Raw genomic sequence first — 21,534 nt, 5'->3', positions numbered from 1 at the left:
ACTTATAGGGTTTAGGTTCTCACCTTACGATCTTAATGACATTCATTTGATTGTCTTTTTTCACTATTTCAGAAACCGATTATACTGCAATTATGTTAGGGTCTCTCATGCTTTGTGATTTCTTCCTTATGTGTGTTAATCCTTATGTCTCCACTAAGCTCTGAAACACAATCTTTTGTGCCTGAGATATTCATTAGTCTTCTCAGTCTCATGCTTCTGCTGGGGATTTAACCATCAAAAGCAGCTGCGAGCACATGACGTCGGTGTTCCACCTGCTGGCGGCAGATGGTATGACACTCTTTAGCTCCAGATGAGAGAGGTCGTGTGCTCGGAAAGCCAAGGCTTGTTGATTTATGCTCGGCTGTGCGAGTGTAGCTCCTGAGTGTGGTAAATTACACAGGCTTTACGCATCATCTTAAAGTCGCCCTCGCTGTGGCCGCCCATATCCAAGGCCATTACCCACATCAGTCAGCGGGTGCCCATGGGACCTAATTGAAACCATGAGAGTAAGGCTGGTCAGCCATCTTACAGCCCTCTCTCATGTAGAGCTTTCAGGGAGGTCAAATGTAATGTTGAATGTGGTCATGGGAGCAGCGGTGGATGTGCTGAAGGCTAAATAAAAATGACTGATGGAGGAGATGACATGTATTGGAACATAATTGAATTTAAGTGAACAAACCTCCAGGGAAAGGTTGTTCATGTGGGATGATGCTTTTCATCGACCAACGATGAATGTACAGATGTCCTTTTGCTCAATGACCTTCATCTGTGAGTAAAAGTCTTTTGCACACTCCAAAATATGAAGATGCCCTAAGTTTTTATGCACAACAGTTATATAACTAACACGTTTTCGGGATACTTGAAACAAGTGAGCATATGTCATGAACAGTCGGTTGTGCACATGTTGCTTTTTTTCCTAACATTTAAAAATGCTTGTTTATGCCTGAATGCATTCTCAAACTTAAGCCATTCTTTGTGTATGAATGTCTCGCATTATGTAACAAAATATCAAAACAAGTGATGGTGTAAAGAAGTAGCATAAAAGTTCATACAAGGGTTTTTTCCGACCAAATAAATAAATGGATAAATAAATAAATAAAGTTTTAAATAATAAAACAACAGATATACATTTCAAAATGAAGACAAACTATTTAAATACTCTCTGTTAGTCAAAAATTAGTGGAAGATAGATTACATTGTCGAATTTGCCTTAATTATATCTAACATTTGTATTATATTAAATATTTGTCTTTAATCATACAGTATATGCAAAAAGTTATGTGTATCTTGCTACTTTTTTCTTATATTTAAAGTGTATAGCAACTACAGCTGTCAACTGATTAAAAAATAACTATCTGCAAATTTTTCTAAAAAATAATTGTGATTAATCACACCTAAAATTAAACTTTTATATTGCATTAATTTCACAATCAATCTCACAGCATATCATGAAAATCGGACTTTTCCAGGTTTTAAGTGCTATAATCAGGTCCCCGGTGCATCTACCAACCAAGGAAACGTGAAAAAGATTAACCCAGTAACTTTGTTTTGGTAAGCCTTTTTCTGCAAGCATCTGAAAAAACGAGTGTGTCTGATTTCGCTCCCCTAGTGACGTTGCAAAGGGATCTCATTATAATATTACCGCCCCTTAATCTGCAAGTTTCCACCCACAGCGCCGTCATTTGATTTTGCAAGTGACAATGGTGTACCAGTTCTAATGCCATGACGAAAGTTTGAGCAAAACATGCTAACTGTTCTGTCTTTGGCTGCGCAGACGAGCACAGAACACTATTTAGAGTCCCAGCCTCAGAGGAGACAAGAGAGCAGTGGATTTATTGATTTATTTACTGTATATTGCTGCTGCCACACAGATCTAAAATAAACATGCGATTTATTTCCCAGCTGTTTACCTTCACAGACATGACCGACTGTTTTTGAAACTCGTATTTTTAAAGGGGACATAACACACATTTTCACCAATCTCATGTTAATCTTGACTACCTATATAGTAGTATTGCATCCTTCATATCTCAGAAGAGTTTTTAGTTTTATCAGATTTATAAAAGAAAGATACAGCTTTACGATTCTCTCCGAAAACAGCCGAGCTCCTGGAGGCGTGCCGTGGGCGGAGCTAAAGAGTCCCGAGTACTTATGCGCCGATTGCCAACAAAACAGAAATTTGATGCAGTTTTACTCACCGCCTGCGATTCCAGCTCATGACCGGGATATTTTATCGCTGAGACCACTCAGAATCAAATGATCTGCAAATCCAGCATCGAACTGTGCCTTGTTTATAAAACAGTCATCACCGAAATGATGGGAACAAACACACACGTGCGAAACTCCGTTGATGTCCCGGAAAAACAAACTGCATCCACTGTTCACGTAACACTGGGTTCAGCTTTACGATTCTCTCCGAAAACAGCCGAGCTCCTGGAGGTGTGCCGTGGGTGGAGCGAAAGAGTCGCGAGCACTTACGCGTCGACTGCCAACAAAACACAGAAATTTGATGCAGTTCTTTGGAAAGCTGAACAAGGTTATCTTTCCTTCACATCCAAAAACACACTTCTTTGGTGACATTCTTCTGGAGCAAGTCCTGTGCAGTGCTGCTGACGACTTACGTAACCCGAATGAAGCACGTTGGTGGGCGCGCACTCTCGCTCTCACTATATTTGCTGTGTGCACGCTCTCTTCCAGGAGAAGTGCCCATACAAGGAATTCCGCACTTCGTGACGCCATGAAGAGCCATGCTCGAAAAAAACTTTCCGAAACTTATTCGAACCCGGAAGGAGTGTATTTGGCACAGAAATACTCCGTCATACGTCCAAATCGATTTTTTTAAACTTTGGCCATGTTTAGCATGAGAATCCAACTCTTTAAAAGTGTAAATAACTCCAAATGCATGAAATAGCATTAGACCCCCCTTTTAACGTAAACTTGTGTGTGAATGAGAACTTAGTTTAGTACTCACATGCCTTGTGACATCCGCTTTCTGTCCGTGTGCTTCTGATATGTGTTTATCAAACACTAAATTCTACTTTAAATATAGATTATTCCTTAAAGCTACAAAAGTTACTGATTTTCTCTTTTATTTCTTTTGTTCTTTGATTAACAGACATTACAGCAGCTGGGTTATTAGGATTTTTGGCTGCTATTACTTTAAGAGCTACCACTGCTGAACATGATGCAGATCTGACACTTTTTACCATTTCTGACCCACTTCAGGTCTTAAAGTCACTACTAATGAGCCTACAAGTTGAATCGGCTGTGTTAGATGAGGAAAACAGTGCTGGGGTGCTTCAAGACAGTTTTGTAAACCACTGCATTTCAGAGACATGTTCTTAAATGTGACAAATACTTATATGGCCATGTTTAGCATGAGAATCCAACTCTTTAACAGTGTAAATAACTCCAAATGCATGAAATGGCATTAGACCTCCCCCTTTAACGTAAACTTGTGTGTGAATGAGAACTTAGTTTAGTACTCACATGCCATGTGACATCCGCTTTCTGTCCGTGTGCTTCGGATATGTGTACTCCGAAAACCCTATATCAGATGTTTAAACTAATATGGTTTAAAATGCATGATTTCAGCATGATAAACATGATAATCAGAACCAGAACAGATGTTTTTAGCAGGTATGAGCTGTAATGGCGCAGCTCTATTCTGGAAAAGGGGGTGGGGAGCAGCAGCTCATTTGCATTTATAGAGACAGGCACGAAAAACAGCGTGTTTCTGCTTCCACTCAACATAGGCATTTTTAAAATTATATAATAAATGATCTGTGGGAATTTTGAGCTGAAACATCACAGACAATGCATCTGGGGACACCAGAGACTTATATTGCATATTGTAAAAATGGGCATAATATGTCTCCTTTAAAAAAATAACAACTTCTAATTTAAGTGAACTTAAAACAGTCTTCACATAAACCCTTTATAATTCATTTCATATTTACCTGTGCCCTTCAGCAAGTAGGAAATATACAGAAATAGAATAAAGTTATCAAACACTAAATTCTACTTTAAATATAGATTATTCCTTAAAGCTACAAAAGTTACTGATTTTTGCTTTTCTTTCTTTTGTTCTTTGATTAACAGACATCACAGCAGCTGGACACAGTAGCAGAGCTACCACTGCTGAACATGATGCAGATCTGACACTTTTTACCATTTCTGACCCACTTCAGGTCTTAAAGTCACTACTAATGAGCCTACAAGTTGAATCGGCTGTGTTAGATGAGGAAAACAGTGCTGGGGTGCTTCAAGACAGTTTTGTAAACCACTGCATTTCAGAGACATGTTCTTAAATGTGACAAATACTTATATGGCCATGTTTAGCATGAGAATCCAACTCTTTAACAGTGTAAATAACTCCAAATGCATGAAATGGCATTAGACCTCCCCCTTTAACGTAAACTTGTGTGTGAATGAGAACTTAGTTTAGTACTCACATGCCATGTGACATCCGCTTTCTGTCCGTGTGCTTCGGATATGTGTACTCCGAAAACCCTATATCAGATGTTTAAACTAATATGGTTTAAAATGCATGATTTCAGCATGATAAACATGATAATCAGAACCAGAACAGATGTTTTTAGCAGGTATGAGCTGTAATGGCGCAGCTCTATTCTGGAAAAGGGGGTGGGGAGCAGCAGCTCATTTGCATTTATAGAGACAGGCACGAAAAACAGCGTGTTTCTGCTTCCACTCAACATAGGCATTTTTAAAATTATATAATAAATGATCTGTGGGAATTTTGAGCTGAAACATCACAGACAATGCATCTGGGGACACCAGAGACTTATATTGCATATTGTAAAAATGGGCATAATATGTCTCCTTTAAAAAAATAACAACTTCTAATTTAAGTGAACTTAAAACAGTCTTCACATAAACCCTTTATAATTCATTTCATATTTACCTGTGCCCTTCAGCAAGTAGGAAATATACAGAAATAGAATAAAGTTATCAAACACTAAATTCTACTTTAAATATAGATTATTCCTTAAAGCTACAAAAGTTACTGATTTTTGCTTTTCTTTCTTTTGTTCTTTGATTAACAGACATCACAGCAGCTGGACACAGTAGCAGAGCTACCACTGCTGAACATGATGCAGATCTGACACTTTTTACCATTTCTGACCCACTTCAGGTCTTAAAGTCACAAGTTGAATCGGCTGTGTTAGATGAGGAAAACAGTGCTGGGGTGCTTCAGGACAGTTTTGGAAACCACTGCATTTCAGAGACATGTTCTTAAATGTGACAAATTCTTGTATGCATGCACAGTTTGGAGGCATCTTTAATCACATTTTTGGTAACTTCACGACTTGATGACATAACTATGACAATGCATGCTCGTAGTTTCTTTTGCGCTTTAATATGAAATGATATGCAGTAAGCACCACCGCATTTGTGCGTGCAATTAAAGAGCATGCACTACGAGTGCAGTATAACAGCTGACAGGACAGGAAAATTCATTTTTACTGACATATGGCCTACTGAAGCTCCTCATCACCTGTACTGTTTCCATGCTCGCTTGACTCGCCCCTGGTGCTTAGGTGAAGTGGAGTACTTATCTGAAAAGTCTCCCGTTTGATGTGGTCGTAAAGACGTTCTGTGTCTAAATAGATGCAATTCTTGTCAAGAAAAAAGAGGGAGTCAACAGTTGTGAGTGGGATGGCCAACCCTAGCTCTGTTAATTGTGTTAAATATTTTTAATGCATCGGCGCCAATACCCTCGTGGTTAGTGCGTCGACATACAGCGCAACTGTGCTCACGACAACCCGAGTTCATTTCCCGTCTCGAGGTCCTTTGCAGATCCCGCTCCCTCTCTCCTCCCAGTGCTTTCCTGTCGTCTCTCTCTACTCTCCTATCTATAAAAAATGCATAAAAGAAAAAAAAAATTAATGCGTTAAACTGAAAAAATTAAACGCATGCTTTAGCATGTTAATTTTGACAGCACTAATAGTAACATGAGTATCCTAAAGCATCCAATTATTTTAAGGGCTTAAAGATAAGTATTTAATTTATATAATCCTTTTTTAAATTTTACACAGCATCAGTTTCTGTTTCAGATGAAATGATGAATCACACTGTACAACACATTGCCGAGTGGCGGGAGATGTCTCTCTGTCTGCGCTGTCAGAAAAAAACGGAAAAAAGTTTTCTCACTGTTGGTGTTCTGAGTTATGAGATATCAGCATGACAATTAGTGGCACTATGCCAGCGAGTGCTTGTGATGTTTCCTGATGTGTGTGTACATCTACAGACACTTGTATGTGTAAGCTTCATCACATCCTAATAGGTGTCAGAACCTGCCATTCTGTCCATATGGAACATGCATATGAACATGTGCTCACAGGCATCCACCCCCACATACGCAGTCAGAAATACGCTGAGCTCTGAGTCAGCTCTCAGTCTCTCCCTCCGGCTGCATGCGCATGTGTGTTGTAACACCGAGTTGAAATGTTAAACAGCCCAGATGGGAAACTGTGTGGGGCTAATAATGCACGGGAGACGAGAGGATGGCGTATTTTCCCGAGTTTAATAAAACACCTCAAGCACCGACACACTCGTCCACATACATGGGGGAACGAGTGAGGAAAAAAAGTACACAAGCATCCAACTCAGGTCACAAACAGAAAGGAATAAAATAAAATAAAGATGTCGGTAGAGCAAGTTATCTTGTCACCTTTTCAACTCGTACAGACGCACGCTATGCACATGCGCAGATGTCAATCTGCCACAAAACTACCGTAAATGCTCTAGTGGCCGTTACAGAGTCCCCCCTGGAACAAATTGGCTGTCCTCAGCCAACAGCACTGTGAAAATACAGGACATAAACAACTCCATACATGAATAGTTGTAAATACTCCCCTCAAAAAGAAAACCAGTGGTACATGATGAGAAATACCAACATGACAGTTTTTAACTCACCAAACCACTTTGTCCTAGAATACATAAAGAAAATGTGACAAGCAAACAGAAAAGAAAACACATAGGCATTTCAAAAACCCATGGCAAAATACATTTTACAGGATAGATTTTACTTTTATAAGAACAAAACACAACAGTGTTGGTTAACCTAAAACCAGTCAACAAAAACAATAACGGTACACGCTCCTGATTGTCAGATGGCAGAAAAACCTTCTTAAATAGGTCACAAAACTGGGCACATGTGGAAACATGGGAGCTCAAGACATTAAAACCCTTCTTCGGCTCCTTGGACAGAAAACGCGGGAGCTCCAGTAACATCTGGGAATCAGTAAGATCCAGTGCAGTCCTGTATATATCGACAGACTGAAGCCAGTCGTCTGGACTCACCTTTCCTTCACCGTCAAAAATTAAAGGTTCAAGACGTGATTGATGGAGGACAGAGGCCAAGACCCTAGACGTAGCAGACAAATCAGCCGAGGCTGTTTGAGCCACCACAGGCCCACATACATGAGGCATATTAGCAGAAACTGACCTTGAAACGCCTAGTGGAGGTTGCCCTCGAACAAACGGTGTAGACACTGCCAAGGGGTTAGACTGTGGTCGTGGTTCAACAGGAACCGTACCATCATCAGGACTCATACAATCAATCATACACTTTTGCAGGTCCAGCGAGTCACGGAGACACCGCTGCAGTACAGCAACCTCGTCCCGCAGGAGCTGCACCTGAGACCGTATGTCTCCATCCCCACTCGGGGATGTACCCTGTCTTGGCAAATAGTCAGAACATGTCAGTAAGTCAAACAGTTCACGATTTGTGGCCATCTTATACACCCTGTAATATAATAGCAAATTTCAGAAATATCAAAAGAAAAGTAAAACAAAATATTACATGCAGATGCACACAATTTACAATGGGTTAACTACAAAATAAGAATAATAAACAGTACAATGAACCTGCTTGTTCCCTTTAGAAATATGCATGATTTCGTGCAGCCTGTATGCTAAAGCACAATAAACAATTTACCTCAGAGCATGTGCACAAAAACAAATGCAACCTGAAATAAAGTCGTTTTTTTTTTTTTTTCCCAGTCTTCCAGAATCAGTGTTCCTTGTTGCAGGTGTCAGGCCACGTGAAGTGAGTGAAAAACGTGACTGCGACCAGTAATATATTATATCGTTACTTCAAAAATGTCCAATCCGGCAAAAACCAAAGTAAATATCCGTTTGTCCTCCAAAGAGACAAAAACAATGTCAAATCTCCCAAGTGTCCCTTTCTTCTTTGTTTTTTCAGTCAAAGTTTCGTAGCTATAGAATAACGCCTGTAAACAATACAGACAGCAACAAACGCAAGTCCAGCCTTCCAAGAACAGCACGATCAGGGAGAATGTCAAACGGCTGACCACAAGAAGGTAGAGGGTTCCTTGACAAACTGTCAGGAACGCTATTGGACACTCCTGGTTTATGTATTATCTCAAAATCAAAGTCTTGCAACCGAAGTGACCACCTAGCCAGTCTTCCAGTGGGATTAGGTCGTGACATCAACCACTTCAAACTGCTGTGGTCAGAAAAAACTGTGAGGTGCAAACCTTCAATGTATGGTCTGAAATACTCAAGTGCCCAAATTACCGCTAGGCACTCCTTCTCAGGAGTACGGCTAGCATAGGCAACTGCACAATCCCTGCCTTGCTCATCCCTCTGCATTAAAGCAGCACCCAGACCAACATCACACGCATCCACGTGAATGAAAAATGGAAGTGAAAACTGCGGAAACCTCAAGATAGGCGCAGACGTCAGTTTATTTTTAAGGAAAACCATAGCATTCTGACAGTCTTGTGTCCACCCAAAAGGAACATCGGCTCTCGTAAGAGCGAAAAGAGGTTCAGCATGTCGGGCATATTCGTGAATGAAGCGCCGGTAGTAGCTGGTTATGCCTAAAAACTGTCTCAGTTGCTTGGAGTTTACTGGAGTAGCAAAATCTACCACGGCCTTCACCTTCTCCTCATTTGGTAGAATACCCTCCTTGGTGACCCGATAGCCCAAGAAGGTAAGTTCCTTTCTACAGAACTGACACTTGTCCAACTTGATTGACAGGCCAGCAGATCTCAGCCTAGCCAGGACTTCCTCAAGATCTCTCAGGTGTTGTTCGAACGTAGGTGAGGCGACTACAATATCGTCGAGATAAACTGCGCTTGTCTTGTAGATGAGGCCTGCCAGCACCGTGTTCATGAGCCTCTGAAAAGTGGCTGGGGCATTGCACAGGCCAAAGGGTAGAACACGGAACTGGCACAGCCCACGGTGAGAAACGAAAACGGTCTTTGGCCTAGACGATTCTTCCATGGCAACCTGCCAATGAAATGTTAAACAGCCCAGATGGGAAACTGTGTGGGGCTAATAATGCACGGGAGACGAGAGGATGGCGTATTTTCCCGAGTTTAATAAAACACCTCAAGCACCGACACACTCGTCCACATACATGGGGGAACGAGTGAGGAAAAAAAAGTACACAAGCATCCAACTCAGGTCACAAACAGAAAGGAATAAAATAAAATAAAGATGTCGGTAGAGCAAGTTATCTCTTCACCTTTTCAACTCTCGTAGACACACGCTATGCACATGCGCAGATGTCAATCTGCCACAAAACTACCGTAAATGCTCTAGTGGCCGTTACAGTGTGAAGGGAGACTTTTGCTACAGATTTTAATAAGGGTTATTAGTCTCTAATTCCTACTATTGAGTGAAAATCGCTTCTTATCTTTGCATGGTTGCCCAGGAGACCACGTCACTGTGGCTGAGCCGTTGTCTTGGCTTGATAGAAAGTAAAGGATTTACGGTCCCAGTTACAAAATGAAAGGAAATGGGCTTAAAGGCAAATCTTCAAGCTCCAGAACAGACATTAAAGAATTAGTTCAACAATAAATGCAAACTACTCATCATTTACTCATTTACTCATGTCCTTCCCAACCAGTATGACTTTCTTTCTTCTTTGGAACTTGAGAAGAAATTTTAAGAAAGTTCTGGGCTGCGTTTCTCAAAAGCATTGTAAGCCTAAGTTGATCGTAGCTCCATTGGTTTCAATGCGTGTACGATGTGCTTAAGCTTACGATGCTTTTGTCAAACGCAGCCCTGTTCTGTTTTTTTTTCTTTCCCCACAATGAATTGGGACTTTCAAGCTTACAAATGCAAAAACACCATAAAAGCATCATAAAATTGCTGCATATGTACATACTCCATGGCTTCAGAATTCATGTCATATATTCATATTCATATTATTCATATCGGCTTTGTGTGGTGAACAGTATTCTCCTGCGTCAGCAGCATCACACGTATGCGCTGTGGTACTCTCGTGAACACGCATCGAAAAATGACACCGAAGAGAGGAAATTGTTGAATAAAGTTATTATTTGTGTTGTCTTTTGCACACAAAAAGTATTCTCGTAGCTTCATAACATTGAGGTTAAACCACTGATGTCACATGGACTATTTTAACGATGTCATTACTACCTTTCTGGGCCTACCTGTACTACCTATGCAGGGTTAGAAAGCTCTTGGATTTCATCAAAAATATCTTAATTTGTGTTCCAAAGATGAACAAAGGTCTTACAGGTTTGGAACGACATGAGGGTGAGTAATTAATGACAGAATTTTAATATTTGGGTGAACTATCCCTTTAATAGATTAAAATGTCATGAGCTCATATCTTAGATACATTAGTGACTCCAATATCCATCCATTTCTTGAAGTTTTAAATTTGAGTTTCGGATGTATTCTCTTTGTGCTGTGCAGGAATTGTTTCGACTCGCATTTTAAAATAAAATTTGTGTATAGATTTTGACTTCACATTTAGTATATTCACATTTAGTATATTTATATTTTGTTGCTTTTGTGCCCGAGTGTCCTGATGGCATGTTGGTACCTTTAGGATACTTTTTTTTACTTGTGGTCTTGATATGTATGTATGTATGTATGTGTGTGTGTGTGTGTGTGTGTGTTTGTGTCATGTGCAAGTGCATCATGTGATGTTTGTTAATTATTTGGAAGGGCTGTTTTGGAGTGTTTTAACTGTCTGATGAGGGTCCTGTGTGCTTGAAACCGAGAGAATCTGTCAGTACATTTATACATTTTAATATGTATTTTTGTCCAGGCACCCACTTTGAGCAATTTGCCAGTGATGTGTTTGCTTATGTTTTGAGTGCACTGAACTCAGAGGGCACAGATTAGGCAAGTTGTTTGTCTGCATGTTTGTGCTATTACAGTACACTCTCTTTCTATTTGCTAATAGTCTCTAATGATAATCAGAAAGCTAGTATGTAATCGGACAAACATATTGTTGTTATTTTGATGAACTAACCTCTGTTTTGATGACTCACTGGAACATGGGCCGCTACAACCTTTCTTCTGTCACCAGCCCAATGTCCAGCAATCAATGTCTGCTGAAAACCTGCAGGGATGCCTCTCCCCCGGCACTCTCCCACCCCTCCCGTTCTCTTCACAGTTTGAAAGCTCCCAGCCGTGACCCGCTCCAGGCCGGTCCCAAGCCTGCACCTCTCTTCCATTAACCGGATCAAACGCTCTGAAGCTAGTAATCTGTGCTCTATTGATTGGGCCGAGCTTTGACCACTCCAGAGGTTTCAAATCATTTGTTTCCATCTGTCTCCCCTCTTTCATTCCATTCCCTTTCAATTAAGGCTCACTGTATGACTAAAATGTGTTCTAATTGCACCAAAATGTCTCCCTGCCAGGGAAATGAGACATTAGCCGCAAAAGTACGTATGTGAGCGCCAAACTTTCCCACTTCTCCTTGCATTTTACTGCCTGTGTTTAGGAGACTGGTAATTCATTGTCAATGGCTTTGAAAAGATCTTAAATGTTTCGACGTAGTCCTGAATGGCATTCATTCATTATTGTGTGTGAGTGTGTGTTTTGTTCCCGTGGATCAGGCGGCCAGATCCATTATCCATTTATTCACCATAAAGAAATCAAATTGAGATAGGGTCCAAATACATTAGTACTTTCTATGAACGTCTGTGGGCTCGTGTTTCCCTCCTCGCTGCGCTCCAGATGAAAACTCATAGTATAATAAATTTCTATGCAATTATAGCTCACTGGCAGAAAACTGTGTGGAATAGCTTTATCGAAACACACCCGCTCCTTTAATTATGACGCTATTGATTGCGGTGCGTAGGTAACCCGTCCTATATCGGTCCATTTCCCACCTCATGAGAAATAAAACACACTCATGCAGTGCTCTGAATGCTGAATGATGGCTTTGTGATATGAAATATGGCATGAAATAATGGTAAAACAATTTTGCGCTTTAATAATAATTATTCACTTTTTGTTTGCTGGTTTTGATAGAAGGTCATATTGTTAGATTTATGTTAGATTTAGGGCTAGTGATAGAGGGCCGGTTACGCTGGCTTTAACTGAGTCTGATGGGCTAGTTAACAGATTTGGGGCCAGTTTTACTAACAGCTTGCGCCTGTGCAAACTGTCTTTTGACATAAAATAGTACTGTCAGGATTTACTAAAATGTGTACCAGCGCTGAAAGGCATGGACACAGTTATATTTGCACCTGACATTACTGAATATGCATTTGTAAGAGTTTCCTATTCAGACGCAAAATTTATGGGAGGAGAGTATTAAAATGAATTTACTAACGTTTGCGCTCGTCAAATTACTGGTCAAATTATTTTGAGCTTGTAATGGCTGCAATTGTTTTTGCTAGGAGGAGGCACCGCAGAGATCAGAGAGCGCATAGAAGGATGAGGATTTTTCCACACATATTAATTTATTTGGAATGCCTAAAGAACACATTATCCAAACATATTGTTTGCCCAGCCATGTTATTTTTAATTTGCTTCAGGAAATAAAAGACGACTTGGAACCCTCAACTAGGAGACATGCAATACCAGGTCTATCAAAACTTCTTGCAACCTTTCATTTTTTGGCCTCCAGTTCTTTTCAATGTACTGTGGCTTCTTTATTTCTTTATTCTTTATTTGCGACTACGCTAATTTGCGCTGCGCTTGGTATATTGCATTGCTCGATTTTCTGCTTTATAGGTTTAACAAATTTGAAATATATTCTCAATACCCTTAAGTAGGCCCTGGTGTGCGTGTTCACCCTGGTTGTGAATCTTCTTCTCTGGTCTGTGGATCGTGGTCTTCATCGCATATGTGCTCCTATTTTTTATACAGTATATACTTCTAAGGAACATCTTATTCAGGGTCGTTTATAAAACATGAGCCCCTGCAGCTGACGACGACTTCATTCTTTTCCTACAAGATCACTTTTTCACTTTGCTCACGCAGAGGCTCTCACCTCTCTCAATAGCCGGTAACCTCTCATACCTATTGATGATTAATGGGCAAATCTGTCACACCGCGCGACCCGTGTTCACGCCAGCACTTTTAAACACTCCCTTACAACTGCATATACTTCTTCTACTCTTTACCCAAAGTCATTTGTGCTGTTGTCAGGGGTGATAAATGGGGTTTGTGGGGCTGTGTGAAGCCCACTGAATTTTTAGAGTGAATTTGATTACTCGCAAAGAGTAAAAAAAAACACATCTGTACACATCAGCAGGGTTTACGTCTTACGTCTGAGGTACCAAACTTCATCTTTATTTCCTGATATTCACATATCCAGGAACAAATAAAAAACTCTTACTGTGTACATCACACACATCTGCCTGCGATCCCGAGGCTTTCATGAAAAGGAATTTTTAATTCCATCTCTGTCTTAAACCAGAAGCTTGGCCGCTGCAGGATTTTTACATCTCCATGTTGGCTCAACGATGTCGCTGTAAGAGTGAGACAGAGCGAGTGGGAGACAAAGTGGCTAGGGTTGTGTACCAGGACCAGGTGCTTCTTCTTTTTATCTGCTGGGATATCAGCCTCATTGATATTCACTCCATCACATTGAGCCTGTATGTGTAATTGGTAAGAGTGTGAGCCGAACAGTGGCGGCACCTTTTTAAGCTACTCTGATGGTGTACACTTTCTCTGCAACACACAAACGAATGGTGAAAGCAAAGGATATCTGCTCTTTGTCTTATAGTTTCTGTACATATAATAGGAGGGTATTTAATAGGGAAGGATAAGCCAAAAATTTGTAAGGGATATTCCAAATGGAAAGTCAGGGCCCAAAGTCAATGGAAAGCTGCTACTGGGCAATATGATCAGTGATCACATCAATATACTGTACTATAAGATGTATATGTATCTAAATGGTTAAAAAAAAAAAAAAAAAAAAAGCAGCACAGGAAAAAAAGAGGGGGTAATTAATAATTAAAAGAGATGCCATTAGATCAAAAAATGGGCAGTTACTTAGTGAACCTCAGGAACAATAAGCATGTATGTTCTAACTTTTTATTTTATTTTAGCATGTGATTATTATGAGATATCTATCTATCTATCTATCTATGTATCTACACACATACATCTAATATATTTTTTACATCTAATAAATTGTTTTTGAGAATTTAGTTGAATAGTTATAATATTTGAATTTTTGTTTAAAAATATGTGAAATTTTTATCATTTAAATAATTGGTTTAATAATACTGCTAATAATAAGAATAATTTATTAATTTATTTGAAATTCTGACAATTTAATTGAATAATTGAAATGTACTGTATTATTATTATTATGTTGTTGTTGTTGTTAAATATTAAATGGTACTTCCATTGATTATATACATTTTAGAATTTAAATATATGTATTGTTGGATTTAGTACCAATATTTTACAAATTTTCCTTTTCTGTTCTTTTTGATTGATTGAAGACTCAACCTCTTTTCCTTTTTTTCTTGTAGCTGGATTTGAACTTTTGGATGTCAATGTCCCATAACCTTGACTAATTCGCTTGGAATTTCTGTTTGTTCCTCAGCAAGAAAACTAATAAATCTCACCATTGAAAACCAGGCATCCTTCAAGACTGTGCACAATGTTATTGGATATCTCAAGGGCAAGACCAATCCAGGTAGGTCAGCACAAAACCAAGACAGCGCATTTGTAACCCGAATTATCATTTTACAAACCCAAAGGGCTTTTTGTCATAGTTAATGCTAGATTATTTCATTTAAATAACAAATCACTCTCATTTTAACTGCATGATATTGCCAGCGTGTCCCAGGCATGGTCCTAAACCGCTGCGCTCTTTGGTCTGACATAACAAAGACACAGTGCTTTGTCACAGTGCTTTATTGTATTCATGATAGCAGAGCAAAACAAGAGTGCAATCTAAGCATTCTTTCCTTCATCCGCTGAAAAAGCGTGAGTCCAGGGGGCGAATAAAGCCGAATCTGAGCCCACGTGCTGAAGCAGCCCTTTTTCCTCCCAGCGCCATGACAAACTAATCTCTTAAAACAACGTCTGCCGCCACTGTCCAAATGCAGGTCACTTGGCTGCTGAAAATAGGCTTTTAATTACGGACCACTATTTTCACCTTCAGGATGATTTAATCGCACGTCTGATGTAATGAAAGCGTTTAATCTTTCACCCCCGCCCCTATGACTGTAAAAGTCACTGTGTCTATGCATTTAAGCCCTCCTTGATTTACTTTCCAGATTTACGGCACTCTTTTCCTGTCATAATTGGTCGCCCAGCCACTAATTACGTATCACAAATCATGCAGAGGCGTTCTTCTCCTTGACGTTTGTCTTTTTATAACATGTTTACCTTTCATTTATCTGGCAGACTGTCTTGTTTATTTATCATTTTGATGTCATTTTAATAACTTCCCTTAAGACCGCAGAGGTACTCCTGAGTACAGGTTGGTTATAGTATTCTTTAGTTCTTTGCTCTTGTCAGCTTGTTGAGTCTGTTTCTACCCTCACTAGCTGTCAGTCAGAGGTGGCCCAGTGCTGCTTATAGCCCGCGGCTAATTGCATGAGAAATTGTTTCTTTTCTGGTCTGTATGTTTGTGTGCGTGAAGGTAGAATGTGTGCAAATCTAGAGAAAGTATAACTCATACAGTATGTATGTACACTGCACACAGATTTGAGGTTTTTAAAACAAGTCTCTCATGCTCATGCTCAAGGCTGCATTTATTTGATCGGAAAAATACAGGAAAGAGAGTAATATTGTGAAAGATTATTACCTTATAAAATAATTATTCTAGTTTAATATATTTTAAAATCTAATTTATTCCTGTGATCACAAAGCTGACTTTTCAGCAGCCATTCTACAGAAATCATTCTAATATGCTGACTTGATGCTCAAGACCTTTTTTTATAATTATTATTATCAATGCTGAAAACAGCTGGTTCATTTTTTTGTGGAAGCATTTATTTGAAATAGAAATTTTGTGTATAAATATAAATACTACACATTATAAAAATCTTTACTGTCACTTTTGATTAATTTAATGGTTCCTTGTTATATTTTATATATATATATATATATATAAATATATATATATATATACGTAATACTAAGAGTTTTCCGTAACATTTGTTGCTCGTAGAATTCTGCTAGACTCCGCAAAGGCACACCAATAATTTTTGAGTACTGAGAAGAACTAAGGTCTGCAAACGATCCTTGTTCCTAAGAGAGAGTGATGAGTGCATAAAAAAGAAAAACTCAAGATACTCTCAATAAAGGTGGTATAAAAAGTTCTCAGTATGTGTTTTTGTACACAGAAAGAGTTCAATTTCCTAAGAACGTACATTCTTTGATGCACTTTCTTAATAATGGCCTCTGTGTTCTGCTGGAACTTTAAAGTAGTATCAAAGATAGTTCCAAGATACTTATACTCCTCTACCCTTTCAACTTCTTTTCCATAAAAATACACAGGTTTCACCCTTGAGGCGTTTTTTCTAAAATCAATTACCATCACTTTCGTTTTAGTAATATTCAGTTGTAATTCAGCTTCTTTGCACCACTCAAATAACTCATTGTGATCATTACTGTCATCACATTCTGCACTTGTAAAACAAAGATAGAAAAACTGTCTCATCAGCATATTTAACTACATGACAATTATCCTTAGTGCTGCGACATTCATTTGTATATAGTATAACGAGAATTGAAGACAGTACGCATTCCTGAGGAGATCCAATTGACGTAACAAGCGTTTTTGACAAACACTCCATTCAAAATGACTATTTGCTGCCTACATGTCAAAAAAATCTAAAATCCATAAAACCAAACCGTGACTCGCATCAAATTCACATACAAGTTTCTTCGCTAAAAAAAAGGATTCATTGTGTTGAACGTAGAGGAAACATCAACAAACAACATTCTAGCAAATGTTGTAGCTGCCCTTTGGCATGCAGATGAAAAATAAACGATGAAATTAATAAAGACAGTTTGAAACCACTAATTAACAAGCAGAGCACACGATTAACATATACATACAAACGAGCTCATATGACTTTGAAATTAACTACAAAACATAACATACGTCAACTTGACATACCTCACTCCGCTTTACCAAAGGGTACTAACGTTACACTGAAATTGAGCTGAATCAAGGCACCATTCACCATAAAATAATAATAATAATAATGCATTTTATTTATTATGCGCTTTTCTTAACCCAAAGCGCTAATAATCATATATATACTGTATATATATATATATATATGAACGCAAACTTTTGAACTGTAGTGCAATAATTATCACTATGACATGATTAGACCTACTAATATGTGATCACTTGAGTAAATAGCAAAAATAATAAATGTTTGATAGAATACGTGTTTTGTAAAAAAATAAATAATAATTATCAGCAGCCCTTACCAGAACTTTACCATAAAAATACAGTGCTGATGTTACAAGGTTTACAGGGTTTTAGGCAAAAAATATTTTGTTGTAATTGTTGATGTGGGAATTTCAGGGAAAGCTACCCCTTTCTCTATAAATTATCATAATTCATGCTTTTTTTTATTTAAATTTTATATATATATTTTACAGTAAAATTGTAAATATTACTTTGTTAATAATAATATACATTTTATCCATAAGTTTTTGTAATTCAAGCATTTTACTTTTTACTACTGTACATTTTTCCCAATATTTTAATTGGTTTTATTTGAGTCATACATGCTGTCACAAATACATTAGGTTACACTAGCAAAACTCAATTTAATGGCCGGATTAGGTAGAAAATGCAACTTAATTGAACATTACTACATTCTTTTTACAGTGTGGTAAAGTTAACGAATTAACAGTTTTCTCTTAAAATGTGTTTTTCATTTATTCTATATGTAATATTAGGTTCCAGATGGCAGGAAATCAATTTAAAATATGAATTTAAAAAGACAAAGATCCTCCTAGTTTTCATACGGTAGCTTTACCCTGCAGTTGATTGACCCTCCACCTGTGTGAACATGTTTGTTGGTGTGTGAGTGTTTGTTTATTTCTTGTTTTGTGTGTAAGTGTTCCCGCTCTGTTTCCCCTTGTAGATCGATATGTACTGGTTGGCAGTCGTCATGGCAGCTGGTACGAGGGTGCGTTGGCGGACTGGGGGAAAAGCTCTGCAGTCATGTCTCAGATCATCGCCTCCATGACGGCTCAAACCCGTGCGGGCTGGCAGCCCGACCGCACCATCGTCTTCTGCTCCTGGGGGGGAACCTCACTGGGCAACATCGGCTCCTTTGAGTGGGGGAAGGTAATATTTGACTATTTCAGTCCAGGCTCATTGGAAAAACGTGCCTGTGGTGACATTTCTGCTAAATAATATTACATTGCTTGTACATTTTGCAAAACATTCAAAGTGACGTTAAAAGCACAGTCGGTTTTAACCAAAACCAATTACCATTCAGTCAGTGTTTTATGTTGGTTGTTGCTGGTATCACAGTTAGGAAATGTCTGGTGAGTGGCCAAAAAGGTTAATGCTTTATCACATTTGAAAATAATGTACTGCCTACACTAATCCTAACCAATAGTGTTAACAGAAGCAAACGGGAGATAAAAACACATTTTTGCCACTTTAGCTTGCTTGTACAAGTCCTTGAGCGCTTTTATTGAGACTTATGTTTCACTGTTCTTGACCCAACTGCTTCGCTTAACAAGTGCAGTGCTGTACCGGATGAGAATTCTGAGCAAGTTTACTATGTCAAAAAAGCCTTATATATGTGGAGCTGGTTGTGTGATGCAAAAAGCATTTTGAGGTAAAAGTGTTAAATGTACAAGGAACCATGCAAAATAAGTATTTCTTAATCAATAGTATGCCACTGTAATCATAATTTACATAAAAGTTGTTTTACTGTCTTTTACTGCCTCTAGTGTTAATTTCAGCTAGACACTGTAATAAATTGTATGTACAAGTTTGTTTTTGGAGTTTGGAGTATTTCTTATTTAAGCATCCTTAAACAAATTTCAACATGGAATTCATGTAGGAGCAAGACAAATGAGCATGTGCATTTTATACGACCCCTATGCGACATCCAGGTCACATTATAGCCTACAATTTACATATATAAGCTGCATATTTTAGATGTAGATTTAAAAAATATGCTTGAATTTGTCTAATACATGATAAATATTAGTTTATAGAAATCTCTGTCAACGATGTGTAGGGTCGCAACCTCAAAGTTGAGTTTAGTAGTAGGTCAAAAGCACATCCCTTTTTCTCTTCCTCAGTTTGACAACTAAAGCGATGGAGGAAAAACAAAAATAGTACAGATTAGCCTTGAGCAGCCGTACAAAAGCTTGCTAACATGATCAGCAAGCCATGAAGATTCAATCAGACAGATGGATGATTTTGGAGTGTTAATAACATTATTCTGTTCGGCAAAGGAGTTTATTCTAATCAGTACAATGCAAACGTCATCATTAATCTGAAGAAGCCCCTAATAATGTCACAGTAAAATGATAGCTTTTGAGTATGAGAAAGACAATAATGGTTCAAATTATTCACAATGCTCATTTAACAAAATTGCAGTGTCTCATTGGGGGTTACTCAGGCTTTGATGCCAAAATACCAGTCAAGGCCCAGACATATCATCAGTTGGCAGTAGACGGCTGTGTTTTGTGTGTCTGTACAGGACAATGCAGTGGTTCTTCAGAGCAGGGCAGTGGCTTATGTAAGCCTGCACAATCCTGTCAGAGCCCCTGGATCCCTGCAGGCCATAGCATCACCTTCCCTTCAGCAACTGGCAGCTGAAACCCAAAAGGTACTTTATAAATATTCATTTATATCCACTTAGACAAGAAACGTGCAAATAGGACTTTAAATAGAGTAGATGCATATGTTCCAGAAGCTTACATAAAACCCTACCCATCACTATCATTATTGGCTGATGCAGTATCTTGCTGTAGCTGTTTGGCCTTCCTATTATTCAGACTTGCACTACAACAAATCTGTGCACATGGCCTAGACTCCAAAAAAAAAAAAAAAGTAATTTTTGTTACTTTTTTTGTTTACATTTTATTTGCTTCACGTAACCTCTTCACTACAAATATGTGCACATAGCCTAGACTTCCTAAAAAGAAATAAGGTTGGTTGTTTGTATTTATTTATTTGTTTGTTTGTTTGTTTGTTTATGCTTGTTAGTCTGTCTGTTTTTTAGTTGCTTCACATTACCCCTTTACTACAAATATGTTCTCATGGCCTAGACTCCCTCAAAAGACATAGGGTCAGTTATTTGTATGTTTGTTTATTTGTTTGTATTTATTGTTTTGTTTATTTATGTCTGTTTGTTTGTCTGTCTGTCTGTTTGTTTGTTTTTTATTGCTTCACATAACCCCTTCACTACAAATATGTGCACATGGCCTAGACTCCCCAAAAAGACATAGGGTCAGTTGTTTGTATGTTTGTTTGTTCGTAGGTATGTATGTATGCATGATTTTATTTATTTATAAGGCTTCACATCCCCTTATACTAAAAATCTGCACATGTGGCATAGACTCCCCAAAAAAGATATAAGGCAAGTAGGGGTGGAACGGTTCGCGGAAAAAATCGAACCGTACGGTTCTCCACACACGGTTCGGCATGCGCTAGGGTCGCGGTTCAACTTTAATCTGACAACGCATCTGTAATATGGTTTGCTATAAATAACACGTAAAACAAACAGGGTTCTGCTAATGTATGTTTCTGTTGATGGATGCGCATTCTGGCTTCCCAGTACATTACAACAACAGCGATGAAAAAAAAAAAAAGAAGGGGACAAACCATTCACTCTTGTTCAATGCAAATGCCGTATGCTGGAATATGAGCAGTCATTTATTACGTCATCACCTGGGTGCTGATAGCGCGCGCGCACAGGTGAAACCTGAACAGCACACGTTGATATCTGTGTTTAAACTAAACTTGTTTAAGCTTTGCCAGTTTAAATATTTAAGAGCCAGAGGACGCGAGCTCACGCGCTCAGTGAGGAGATTTGTGCGGGCACTCATCTGAAGCGCGCAAACCCGCGCCTCAGAACACGCACAAATATTAAACTCTCTCTGAAGTATTGTGTTTAAATGGACAAATTCACACAAAAATTGTCAAAATGCCGACATAGCCGGCTGAACGTACTGTATCAGTGCATTCTCTTAAAGTGACAGCACTATTAATCAAACAGCAACAACAAAGAATTCACTCATACAGTGAAATATGCAATGCTGTTTTACATTTCATTACTTTATTCAATTTCTGTACCT

The 21,534-nt window shown here is 38.6% G+C and overlaps 1 protein-coding gene across 1 annotated transcript in view; it reads left to right on the top strand.

Moving 5' to 3' along the window:
* LOC107655960 (inactive N-acetylated-alpha-linked acidic dipeptidase-like protein 2) overlaps positions 1-21,534 on the top strand; it is a 153,967-nt gene that overhangs the window by 59,656 nt on the left and 72,777 nt on the right. The window contains exons 7-9 of the mRNA XM_016443595.1: positions 14,831-14,923; positions 18,351-18,556; positions 19,935-20,063. Coding sequence (XP_016299081.1) covers positions 14,831-14,923; positions 18,351-18,556; positions 19,935-20,063 — 428 coding nt within the window. The remainder of the gene's footprint in view (positions 1-14,830; positions 14,924-18,350; positions 18,557-19,934; positions 20,064-21,534) is intronic.

The sequence above is a fragment of the Sinocyclocheilus anshuiensis genome, unplaced genomic scaffold (assembly GCF_001515605.1).
Source record: "Sinocyclocheilus anshuiensis isolate Anshui unplaced genomic scaffold, SAMN03320099.WGS_v1.1 scaffold51, whole genome shotgun sequence".
NCBI classification, from domain to species: Eukaryota; Metazoa; Chordata; class Actinopteri; order Cypriniformes; family Cyprinidae; genus Sinocyclocheilus; species Sinocyclocheilus anshuiensis.
The sequence above is the reverse complement of the archived record's forward strand: the minus strand, read 5'-3'. Positions and strand labels throughout refer to the sequence as shown.